Source organism: Engystomops pustulosus, chromosome 7 (genome assembly GCF_040894005.1).
Source record: "Engystomops pustulosus chromosome 7, aEngPut4.maternal, whole genome shotgun sequence".
In the NCBI taxonomy this organism is placed as follows: domain Eukaryota; kingdom Metazoa; phylum Chordata; class Amphibia; order Anura; family Leptodactylidae; genus Engystomops; species Engystomops pustulosus.
In genome coordinates this window covers 111,803,788-111,817,157 of record NC_092417.1, presented here as the reverse complement: position 1 = coordinate 111,817,157, position 13,370 = coordinate 111,803,788, and the positions used below count along the sequence as shown (strand labels likewise).

Here is a 13,370-nt window from a genome sequence, read left to right as displayed (position 1 = left end):
GCGGCTCAAAAAAGGTTGAAAATCAGTGATATAGAGGTTCTGTGCAAAAGGGAGGGGGGGATAGTGAGTCACGGCAGCTAGTTCTCCATACAGCAGCTCTCAAACAAGTGCAAATAAGTACAAATCACAGAAAAGAAGTCACATAATGACCAGAACCTTTCTAATTCCTCATGTACACACAGTGGACTACTCACATGTTTAACCTGTCACCACAATCCCCCCACCAAACCGCACTCTGTACCTGTTAGTTCTTTTTTATACATGTTACACTGATTTCTCCATCCATGGGATTAGATCCACCATTCCACAAAAAAAGCACATTTACTTTACCCCCTCTGTCTCTAAAGATCTAGTTATGGAGGCGGAGCACCTCCAGCTTGCAGACAGGTGTCAGCAAGAAGGAGGAGGCAGGGTAACTTGACTGTATGCAGGAGATACCCCACCTCCTTGACTGGATGTTTAGGAACAGAGGGGAAAAATAAAAGTCTTTTTACAGGAATGGTGGCTCTAATCCCATGGTAGAGGCATCAGTGAAACATGTATGAAGGAAACTAAAAAGTACTAAGTGTGGTTTGCTGGGGGCATCAATGGTGACCAGTTCCATTTAAAGAAAGGTGAGAAAGGTCATCTTAACATATGTAGGAAAATATCTGATTTTACCTGCACAAACCCCCCCCCCCCCCCGAAAAAAAAAATATGAACATAAGTGCAAAACCATATATGTTGATATAAGTATGTATCAAAAAAACACCCTATAAAAGCATATTAAAGTGGGAGGTGGCAATTGTTCATTGAAATATATGGCATTCAGTTGGCACTATAAAACTTGATAAATAGATGTCTAATAATCTTATAAATGTTTCCTTCTTCATCATGGACAATAGAAATTGTAATGAAAGAGTCTATAATGTACATACAGTATTTTAGCACAGCACAAGTCCTTAGATGTTGTAGATGATGACAAGTTTACTTATATCTTTCAGCCTTGGTCTAATCACTGCTAGGTACCTCTTCTTACTGGCAGTACATTGTTAGGACATTCTTCTGGTTTCCTCTGACTAGCAGAACTGGTGGTCTCAGGTCCTGTGACAATGTCTCCAGCCAGGCCATGTACAGAGAGCTGGGACATTTACCTTTTCTGGCAACAGGCATTGTTCTAATAAAAACAGAAAAAACAATACATCTTTGTCATCTGCCTTCCTATAAATTACACCCATTAGGTGAGCAGGATATATAAAACACTTCCTTCTAAAACGCTATCCTTCCAGAGATATCAAAGGGTGGATGTGCTCATGTGTTTTCTTAACTCTTCCTTTTGGGATGATAAAGTGACGAGTCTTCACGTGGCCTAAGATAAGCCCATCTTATGAATGAGTCAGTTACATTTGAATTGCCTCTTACAAACTTAATATACTGTAGAGTTAACTTTGACTATTTGTGTACAATGACTCAATCTCTGCTCCATGCACTTTTGCCCCTCCCCCTGCAGTCCAGGACAGAGCTCACACACTGACACACAAACACAGAGTTTCTGCCGGCAGCTGAATTTAGACTGTAGAGCTACAGACAGATAAGTTCTGTCTGCAGCTTCACTTGAATGGAACATTGCTGAATACCTAGAACAGCTGCTAATAGTGCATGGAGAATTCAATGCTGATGCCATGGCTCTTTCTTGTGTTGTGGAACCTTAAAATAATCTAGCTAATAAGAAACCCCTGTGATTTTATGCTTTGTACTCACACAACAACAAGTGCAGCATCCCGCGAGTAGTCTAACAGGATTTCATTCATTCGGATTTGCCTCAAAGACTGTAAAATAACATACAAAAGTTACATAAATAACTTGCTATATCATACATGTATATTTACATATACATAGAAAGTACAGAGAAGCCCAGAAAAACAACACATTTGGATGCAGGCTAAAGGCTTGGTAACAGGTTCTTTCATTTACGTGCAAAAATGAAAAAGCACTACTCCATTGGAAAATTAATTGATTGCCTATGTGATCCTCATTCCATATGCAACGTGTGTGGCTCAAAGGCTCACACCTGAGCCGAAACATTGCATATGTAATAAAGACCACAGATACAGCTACATGGCAAAGTGAATACGAGTGTATATCAGAAATTTCTTCAACAACATGTGGTTCCTTCCTTGCGTTCTTCACTCAAACAGCGGCAATCACCAGTGTCCAAGCCAACCTCGTGCCCTGAAGGCCTAATCTCCTCCACCCAAGGACACCACATTGATCCCCCTTTTCCTCTTCTGGCTTGCTTGCAACACAGGCCGGAAAAGGAGAAGACGGAGCCGTAGGGAAAAAAAGCTGAGTGAGTATAAGGTGAGTATAGTTTTTTTTTTTAACCTGGCAACCTTCATGTAGGGCCTAGGTATGTGCGGGAGTGGGGTCTGGGATGCTGAAGGCCCGGGCGCCCACAAATACCACCTGCGTGAAGATCTGCCATTGCTATCACACAACAAAAGGTTAAAGCAGTTCCTTGAAAATGAAAATATTGAAACAATGAAATGGACTGTCCAGAGTCCAGAACTAAACCTCTGCAAACTCATTGGTGACAAAATTATGGCTAAGAAACCCACAACAGTCACAGAACTGTGAAAGACACTGGAAGAAGTGTGGACCAAAATCCCAGCAGAGCAGTGTGAGAGACTAGTGATGTCCTGTGGCCGCAGATGTGCTGAAGTCATTCATAGCAAAGGCCTGTGCACTAATGTAAAAGGCGGTTCTAGTGTTATGGTGAACCCCTGACAAAATCCATCAAATGTTGATCAATGGAGAATAAATTATTTCTGAATTTCAGAGTTTGGTATACAGTGCACAGTTTCTTATAGATGACATATAACAGTTCCCTTAAAAACAGCAGAGAAGAAGTGCTAAGTCAGATGTCTGGTTCACTTACTGGGTCTGCCCTGAAATATAAATGTCATCTGAGAAATCTGAAGAGTTAGAATAGAAGAATGTTTTGCATGTATTGTGATTAGGGATGAGCGGACCCCTTCATGTATGGGTACTCAAATGCACACCCCCACTGGTAACACAAGGTGCTGTTGGATGGGGGTTGATGCCAGACCTGAATGTTCGGCACAGATCCAAACATTGCAGGTTCAGGGCCATAATTGTGATACATTACTAAAGACTTGGCAGACAACTGCGGGAAGTGTGCCCTGCACAACAACAATATGATTGTATGCAGACCTTGGCCCGGTTTCTCTTGATTTCTTCATCTGATATCTTCCATGGACAGTCGCGTCTCATCTCATTTACCAGGAGTTCATCTTTAAAGCCATCATTCAGCATGTAAGGAGCAATGAGATCTTCAAACCGCTTCACACTGTCAACAAACACTTCAAATTTATTGCATTGCTACAAAGAATGACATGTAAATTGCAATATGTTGTCTTAGACAAAGTGCATGGTTAAACACTTAACAGACACTTTGATGAATCTGATGCAGTATAAATCTAAATTTTAAAGATGTGCCTCTCATTGAGAGCAGCAAGTCGGCAGGCGTGATATGATAACGTCATTGCCTGCCAATGAGGGGGGAGTGAGAGTGGGTCAGAGGGGAGAGATTCCAGGGGGGTCACAATAAGAGGGGGGAGATACAAGGGAGCAACTTTAAGAGGAGGGAGATGAGAGGCCATAAAATGAGGAGGGAGATAAAGAGGGCAATAATATGAAGGTGAGATGATTGGCTACAATATGAAAAGAAGATGAGAGGCCATAATATGAGGGGGAGATGAGTGTCCACATTATGAGGGGGAGATGAGAGGGTTCACAATATGAAGGGGAGATGAGAGGGGTCACAATATGAAGGGGAGATGAGAAGGTCCACAATATGAAGGGGAGATGAGAGGGAATAAGAGGGGGAGCTGGAGGAGGCACCAATTGTTTTAGAATGAGGTCCTGTTTAATGCTGAATCTTAAAGGAAACCTACCATTTAGAATGGTCGGTGAAAGCTGTAAGTTACTTTCTTTAGTGTTATAAACCGCGGTATCATGGTTTTAACACTTTTTAAACTTTAGAGCAGAGGAGGCTTCGGCGCTGCGCGCACACGGCAGTGCGCGCGCCTACATAGGAAATAGCGGAAATGTTGCGCGCGCACGGTCGCGCGCAGCGCCGAAGCCCCTTCTGCTCTAAAGTTTAAAAAGTGTTAAAACCGCGATACCGCGGTTTATAACACTAACGAAAGTAAGTACCGGCACCATGAGCTGGTGTCTGGTACTTACAGCTTACACCGACCATTCCAAATGGTAGGTTTCCTTTAAGGCCATGTTCACAAGATGCAATAGAATTTTTAAACATACATCAAGAACATCTGGAATATCTCCTCCCTGAGCACAGATGTCTTTAGGCCTAGATGCTTGTTTTCAGTAAGTAGCGAAGTGTGTGTTTGCCATGTCAAGAAAAAACTTGTCAGACACAAGTATTTAGATCAAGACACATCTGTGTTCAGGGAGGAGATACTGGGGATTCATTTGATGTGCGTTTCAAAATGCAATACAATCGCATGTTGTGAACATGGCATTATGCAGCTCTCACACTATGAGATGTTTTAGAAGTGTATGAGAGCTTAACTATGCTAGTTACCTGTGGCAACCAATCAGAGCTTTGATTTTGTAAACAGCTGCGGGAAAATTAAAGCTGATTGGTTTCCATGGGCAACTAAAACAGTTCTGCTATTACTTCTGATAATTCTCCAGCTATATGTTTGCATTGCATTTTAACCACTTTCTGACCAGGACTCAAAAGTCTTCTTTTTGATGCAACTTTAACATGGGACGTGCAACACATTTCTGTCGGACTTTGTATGAAGCACATGAGCACTGGAATGCCCATTACAGTGCAGAATTTTGTGTGGCATCGGGTATAGTGCAGCTGCGCCACAAAGTGCAGAAATGTGCCTCAGACACTTCTTAAATACACGTGCAAGTAGTTTGCACTGAAAAGAACGTGCTAAGTCAGACAGAAAACTGGCACACATAAAGATAGTTAAATGTAAAAAAAATGTTAAAGGACCTTTTTCCATTTTTCTTTTTTTTGCGGTTAAGTTTTCAAAAACTGGAGAAATATTTTTCCGGGATGTATAGTATATATTTTTAGTTTTAAAACTAACTCAAAATGACTAAAATGCCTATTATAAATAGGCAATAGGGTAAACGTGGTGACTATGGCGATGATTTTTATAGTGTAGTGGGGAATTGCCCAGGATAGTAAATGACTGCTCTTAGTTATAACAAAATAGAATGGGTTAACAAAAACTTTTAATATGTATCTATAGACTGTCACTGACTGTCACTGACTGTCACTGACACTCTCATTCCAGTGACCGTCTCTGACACTCTCATTCCAGCGACCGTCTCTGACACTCTCATTCCAGTGACCGTCTCTGACACTCTCATTCCAGTGACCGTCTCTGACACTCTCATTCCAGTGACCATCTCTGACACTCTCATTCCAGTGACCGTCTCTGACACTCTCATTCCAGTGACCGTCTCTGACACTCTCATTCCAGCGACCGTCTCTGACACTCTCATTCCAGTGACCGTCTCTGACACTCTCATTCCAGTGAATGTCTGTCTCTGACGCTCTCATTAGAGTGACTGTCTCTCATGCTCTCATTCCAGTGACGGTCTCTTACACTCTCATTCCATTGACTGTCTCTTACACTCTCATTCCATTGACTGTCTCTTACACTCTCATTCCATTGACTGTCTCTTACACTCTCATTCCATTGACTGTCTCTTACACTCTCATTCCATTGACCGTCTCTGACACTCTCATTCCAGTGACCGTCTCTGACGCTCTCATTCTAGTGACCGTCTCTGACACTCTCATTCCAGTGACCGTCTCTGACACTCTCATTCCAGTGAATGTCTGTCTCTGACGCTCTTATTAGAGTGACTGTCTCTCACGCTCTCATTCCAGTGACGGTCTCTTACACTCTCATTTAGTGACTGTCTGTCTCTGACGCTTTCAATAAAGTGACTGTCTCTGTCTCCGACTGCCACTTTGTCTATGGGGAGATTTATCAGAAGTGCCTGAGAGCAGAACTGCTCTTGTTGCCCACGGCAACCAATCAGAGATCAAGTTTTCTTTGCCTACAGCTGTTTATAAAATCACAGCTGATCTCTGATTGGTTTCCATGGGCAACTGGAACAGTTTTACCTCAGACATTTCTGATAATTCTCCCCCTATCTCATATTAATAAGTGGATGTTGGAAAGCGCGGGGTGAAAATTTCGGCTCAAAACCGAGTCTATGACATTCCCTGAGTCACAGAGAGCGACTGTGCAAAATTTGATGATGCATTTGCAATAAATTTCAAAATGCTATGCAGGGTATTATAATATGTTATAAGGGAAGTATCATGCTGTGTGGGGGGTCATGAAGAGGTATTTACCTTTACTGTGTGGGGCACTTAGGGGTGGTGTACGGGGGAATATATTTATTTGTATTGTAAGTTTTTCCTATAATCTTTAAGTTAAAATTATGCATATATATGGTACCTTAGTAAGATGTAAAGTAGTTCCTATTTTTCGGAAAAGGAAATCAAATATACCTTTTCAAGGAGTTATAGAAGACAGGTAAAGTAGTCTTAATATATCAACATTTGGAACATAGTCTTTGATTTTTGACACAAAATGAAGTCATGAACCGTCTATAGTGTGTCTATATCATAGACAAATATGTGAGGGTGATTTCTTGCTTTATGGACACAAATATTTTTTCCTTACTGTTCAGGTCGTGGTTTCTGGTTGATATCTGGTAAAACATGCACCTCATGAAACCCAATTCTGAACTTACTCAACAAGGAGATCATCCTGTAACACATTAAAAGATAACAAGGCTGAAACAATGGAATGTCAGTAAGACTTGCAGATAATGTCTATATTCCAGTTTTACTATGATGAATAAAAATAAATGCCATTGAGGTCTCATGCACACGACCGTATGCATTTTGCATTCCTGTATTTGTGGCCATTTTCTAGCCACCAAAACGGGGCGTGTGTCACCCATATGTAACTTAAATGCCACCATAACTGACTGTATCCTCAAATAAATTTGGCGGGCTGGCACCCACGTGACCTGGTCTCCTGGGAAACCCACGTCAAAAACAGGCTGTATACGGTGGACAACATGTATATACGGAAAGCCTTTTTTTGTACTCCCATACACTTCAATGGAGAGTCTGTACCTTAAAAGTTTAATAAGTATTCACTTATCCAGTTCACTGTGAGAAATCCAGATATCAAACAAATAGCCGTATTTCCTACAAAAGTCAATGAGGCTGTTTTTAGACCCCCAAAAAACTTGCGGTGGCCCTTTTTACGTCTAAATAAACAGTTATGAGGCTTTAGAGATAAAATATACATATAGTGAAAAAATATACTATATACTTAGGTGTACTAGTAGTTCATATCCAAACCTATCCTATGGCAGGTATGCCTTCATTAAGTTCGTATGTGGCACTACTGTATTAATTATTCCCAGTATCGGTGTTGTTATAGAAAGAGTTTATCCTTATACAACAGCCCTTTTATTTTATGGACTGTATTTATCATCGTAATACAGACATTTTATAGGGAATGTAACCACAAATCACTCTGATGACCATCAGACAGGATTAAATTTCTACCACTAACCTTTGCAAACTTTATTACCCTTACTAATCATATGCAAATAGCCAACTCAACATCAACTTTAGCACAGACCAACACACTTTCTAGAAAAGCACAGATTACACATTGGGACCTATTCATGTGCATGCCTGTTTATCTGGAATAGCTGCATACTACTGTGTGGTATAATATCCAATAACTTACGCTTTGCGTTCCTCGTCCATTCTGTTGATCTGTCCTCCCACAAACACACGGATTTTAACTTTCTCCCATCTCTTTTTACGGGTAAGTAGGTAGGGGATCAGTAGAGTCAGCCCTATGATAAAGAGAAATCTTAGTTTAACTGTGCGCAGACACTTGCTTCATATTTTGTAAGGTTGGCTGCACACAAATGTGCTCGGTCAACGGAAAGGGGATAGCGTGTTGGTCAGAGCACAGTTACAGTGTCAGCACTGTATGGCAGGCAGGGAGTCCTTGCATCATACTACACTATGATGCAAGGTTTCACGTACACTACACTTTGCTCAGTCCTTGGGATCTGACTAGCGCACTGGTCCATTTCCACAGACCACAGAAGTTCATGTGGAGAGAGGAGTATGGCCTGACATTTAGGTCAATACTTTCTACATTGTGATACCAACCAAAGTGATGGAGTTTGGTAAAGACTAGACTAAGGCTACATTCACATTAACGTGTGCCCGCCATGCTACATCGGCGCACTGAAGAGGAGGAGGGGCTGAGCGCTGCTGGCCCCTGCCTCTCTCGATAGAGACACATGGTGCATGGTACTGTAATATAGGGAAAGATAGGACATGTCCTATCTTTTCCCTGGGTACGTGCGGCACCGTACCGCTTCTTGCACACATTGTCGGCCTATGGGACAGTTTCCCCAACTGTCATGTGAATGTAGCATGAAAGAGGTAATTCCTGCCTATAGGTTATAGGGTAGTGCGGTTGTCTTTATGCTACATACACTTTTGAAAACAGAATAAAATTACTGGACTCTAATAATTTTTTTTATAAGTTAATAAAGGCAGGCAAGGTCTCAGCTTTAGTCTACTTTCACATTGCCAGAGCGATGCATGGCACCCGACTGTAAACATGGGAAAAGATAGCGCATGCTCTATCTTTTTCCCTGTACACAGTACAGTACCACTCGTCTACAGTACCACAACCGGATGCCATAGGCGTCTAAGGGGACGTCTATCCCTACAATGTCTGTGTAAAAGGGGCCTCATATTAATATACATACCGCCATCATCAAAGAGCCAGTAAATATCTATTGTCTTTTTTCCTTGGTTAATCTGGAAAATGGTGCTAGCCTGCTGCTCCACTGTTACAGCATCTGGGTCCACTGAAAAAAAAAAAGATGAATTATTATTGTTTATATTTATGGGAAAAATCTTATGATGTAAAGATGTCTAATGCTTTGTTGAGTACAGAGGTGGACGCGAGAGAGGAACCCTGTGCAAAACGTGTGCTCCTTCATATTCAATGGCTAATTTCATGATACATTTAATACAGCTCCCCCTTACCACTGAAGGCGACTGAACACTCATATCATTAAAGCTTATCTAACTGATGATACTCCCCTGTGATGGTCACAGCATGTGTCTGACACCGGTCACAGTAGTCTACATTGCTACATCTCATTTGTTAGACACTGACAGCCATTCCCTGATGACAATCTAATACAATACTGCAATATTGAGATTTATAAAACATTACTAAATTATGACTGATTTATAGTTTAGAACCTGCCAATATTTTATGATTAATAATTATTCACTACAACTTATTAATATGAATCACTTTCGAGTTTGATTGTCCCCCATGACTGGTCACTTACATGTTCCTTGAGGCATGCCGTCAGCCCCATTTTCAGTGACAGTTTTCAGCTTTGGTTCCTCTGTATGCTGATACACAGGATTAACTAGATAGAACAATATAATCATGTTATTATGTTATTAATGTTATAAAGAGATGCACACAGGAAAAAGCCCACTTACTATGAGCTTGCATGACCCGCGACATGTTCAGACCTTCTTTCATTCTTAGCAGGCACAGTCCACAGTTAAAATCGAAAGCATCACTGCAAGATGGGATAGTTTATATTTGTAGATCTGGACTCAAAACCACTAACGGTTTTGTATATAAACAAAATATACCTGCTTGGGAGGTACACTACATGCAAACGTACAGCCATTAGTTTAACCAACAAACTAGTATACAAGATACCACTTGTGAGGTGTTAGATTCCCTTTAAAGGACATCTACCACCAGGATAAAGGACTGTATGCAAATTAACCTGAGGGGCTCCATGTTCCATAGGTGTTAATGGAGCCTGGAGCCCCTAAGGCTTATTTGTATACAGTCCTTCATCCTGGTATTAGATGTCCTTTAAGGAGTAGAGGCAAGACAAGTAGAAATACATAGCAACATAGTTTCCATGGGTAGTAAATTCTAGAAGACAAATGGTAAATGTATCCACAATACACATAATAAATTTGTTATGAATGCAATTCCCATAATTTTCTTATCTTTAGAGGAGTTGACTGCTTTGGGCAAAGTGATTGATAAATCCCTGCAATGATCAGCAGCAGCCCGTGGGGTAACACAGGACAGGTACCTTATTTTACTACAGTAATATTAATGGGGCAGTGTGAATATGAGTGGAAAATTACTAACTTGGCATTCTCTAGTAGAGAAGCTGGAAATATTTGTACAACACACAGCAACATTAAATGCTACATCCCCCAAAAAACTACTGGATTATATGTAAAATATCTGACAGCTAATGGTCAAAGATGGTACTGTAAAAAATTGCAAATAATGTTTATACTACAAATCTTTGCTTTTTGAAAACTTATGATACTTGATTAATAATTCAGTAGGTTGGTTCTGTCTGGGATTAAGAAAATGTTGTTTCTTTGCCCTTCAATCACAGTTGGTCTTTAAAGGCTGCAGTGATAATGCCCTTTTCACGCAAAAGTTATTTTCCCAGGTCTAGGCTTGTAGGTCCATTTTTATGTTGTGTTTTGCAACCAATATTTGCCAGCTTGTTTTCATTTCTTGTCCTCAAAAACGGTCTTTGTGTCATCTGTATGCCCTCCCTGGACTGATACCAATCAACGTGATGGACATACAGATCTACATCCATGTGTCATGTGTTTTTTTTTTCTGCGGACCTGCCAAAATGGGAGGCAAGCTGAAATGATGTCATTGGCTTCTTGCCTGTTAGATAAACCTGAATGCAATCCTCAAAAACGTAAGACCCACACACTACATGCATACCCATTAAACAAAATAGAGACCCAAGTTATCCACAAATATAGGTCTCGAAAGAAGTACCGCAAAAATGTTTGTATGAAAGAGGCCTAATATTGGTGTGGGCATAATGGAGATCAGCAGTAACAGGAGTGCACTGGACCAGTTAGAAGAGGCAAGCATACTTATTGTGGTTGTAAAACATCTGGAACTAATAAACAGAATTTTCTTAATCCCATACACACCCCTTTAAGTATACACTGTATATATTGATCAGTTATTTCTCTTGCTTATATAGCACTGACATATTCTGTAGTGCTAAATTGCTCAGAGCGAGTACCCAGGGCAGATCCAAACTCCAAGCAGATATTGGTCATGACCAGATAACCCAGGACCCCAGAGCTACTGTTACTGCATACTAATATTGATGATCAGAATATGAGGTTTCATTAAAACATTGCAAATCTTTATACATACTGTAGGATGGCCACATAACTTTCAAGGTTTCGTGGGTGGGATGAGTGCCAGTTCTTCTTATATCCTAAAAACAGAACATTGGGTCTCATATAACCAAGTCCAGAAGCCTAAATAATAGAAAGAAGAAATTCTAGTTTGAGTAAATCAATGCAATGGGCATTTCAGATCACATCTAAAACTTACTCCACAGCTCCCGTCCTGCTACAGCTGAGATATGATCAGGGGCAGATGAAGACCGCTTTGGGCCCTGTATGAATATGATAGTCCTAAGATGTCAGGAATTCGCTACATATAGTACTAGATTTAAGTTTCTTGGGGAATGGAGGATGCGTCTCCTCTTCCTGTTTTCAAGCTGCAGTTTCAGGATCTCTAGAGGACCCTGAAAGTTTCTGAAATGGCTCTTATGTACATGTGTATTGAGAGGAGGAACAGATGTATGAGGATTTCATGGGTAAAGGTCCTTCTCTGTATAAATTTTGGTGGGTGGTTTGGGTGGCCATGGACCCCGGGCTACTATACAAACTGCCTATATTATAATCTACTACTGCATATGATATATTATATTTAGATTTTTGTTAACAACTTGGCACAGAGGACATGGATATGGATGCTATATTGTTCCTGTGGTAAAGATAAGTAATATCTTTGTACAATAATATGGACCGGACATCAGTATATGGTTTATTTTTATTTAATAAAAAAAATCATCTTGGTGCATTTAAAAAATGTTGTTTTCTTGTTGCTCATAGAAACTGATTTAAAGTCAGCTGCAGCAGAAAAAAAGCAGAAACAACATGCTTGTTTTAGAAATATGACACTTATTCTAAACAAAAAGGGACTATTACAATTCAATGCAAGGTGTTGTCCAGTCCACAGGATATGGATATAACTTGCTGATGATTGGGGGGCCTCAATGGATAATGAGAACGGGAGTCCATTGTACCGCAAATGAATGGAGCGGCAGGTCGGACATGTACGTTTCTGTTCCATTTACTACCGAGTACTGAGCTTGACTTTCTCTGTCAGCACTATAAAAATGTATACGTGTAGTAGTAGCATGTTTGACCAGCTACTCTTCATTTGGGGGTACTAGGGACCCCTGTTCTTGTGATCTGCAAGTTATGCGCTGTCCTGTGGATAGGAGAAAACTTGATGTGATTGGACAACCCCTTTAACTAGTAACTACTATTACCTGAATCAGCAACTGGGCTCCACTGCGCAGGTCATCAGCTATTATTCCTGTATAAAAGCCTCTGATTTTTCTCTTATTTAGCCACTTAATATGGCCATCTGGGTTCAACTCCTGGAGTTTTTGTTTACGTGGGCCCTGTGTAAAAAAGTGAAGTTCATGCATATATTGCCTTGGGTACAGTATATCATGTTGCAAAGTGGCACAGTATTATTGCAGCAGTTAAAATGGTTGCATGTCTATAGCTTTTAAAGAACAACGTCTTTTGGTCTATCTATATAGATAATACACATCACATCATACATTTAAACCCTGTACATGAAGAACATCCTTATTGCACACATGGAGCTGCTAAAGCTTTATCTCATACATACAGGTAAGGACTTACAATGATTACATTCCCACAGATCATCAGGCTTTGCTTTTTCGTAAATGTTCCTACAAAATCCACCAGTGCTGGCCGGAAGTTTGGAGGTCCTGTAAGGACTAAACACTGAGGTCTAAACAGATAGGATGAAACATTAATTTTTCATTTCATACACTGATCCTAGTATTTTAAAGTGAGACCCCATTATTCAGTGATAGCTATTTGAGATGAATGCTCAAAATTGCAGTGACAAATTTTCTCCTATAGGAACAAATTCTGTTTAAACAGATATAAGAGAATTCCCTTCAGTTCCTGGGCAGCTGTACCTTTCTATGCACTGAATTCCCCCTAGTGGTACCTGTTGTAAATTCTGTACTTAATATTGGAGGCATTTAACATACCTGGAATTATCATGCCCCCTTCTGCCATC

The 13,370-nt window shown here is 40.5% G+C and overlaps 1 protein-coding gene across 1 annotated transcript in view; it reads right to left on the bottom strand.

The window, feature by feature from the left end:
• Positions 1-732: 732 nt before the first annotated feature.
• SLC12A3 (solute carrier family 12 member 3) overlaps positions 733-13,370 on the bottom strand; it is a 38,826-nt gene continuing 26,188 nt past the window's right edge. The window contains exons 16-26 of the mRNA XM_072117575.1: positions 12,962-13,073; positions 12,577-12,711; positions 11,385-11,491; positions 9,650-9,732; positions 9,490-9,573; positions 8,893-8,994; positions 7,845-7,956; positions 6,756-6,842; positions 3,214-3,349; positions 1,741-1,808; positions 733-1,156 (exon numbers count right to left, since the gene is read on the bottom strand). Coding sequence (XP_071973676.1) covers positions 1,015-1,156; positions 1,741-1,808; positions 3,214-3,349; positions 6,756-6,842; positions 7,845-7,956; positions 8,893-8,994; positions 9,490-9,573; positions 9,650-9,732; positions 11,385-11,491; positions 12,577-12,711; positions 12,962-13,073 — 1,168 coding nt within the window. The 3' untranslated portion in view covers positions 733-1,014. The remainder of the gene's footprint in view (positions 1,157-1,740; positions 1,809-3,213; positions 3,350-6,755; positions 6,843-7,844; positions 7,957-8,892; positions 8,995-9,489; positions 9,574-9,649; positions 9,733-11,384; positions 11,492-12,576; positions 12,712-12,961; positions 13,074-13,370) is intronic.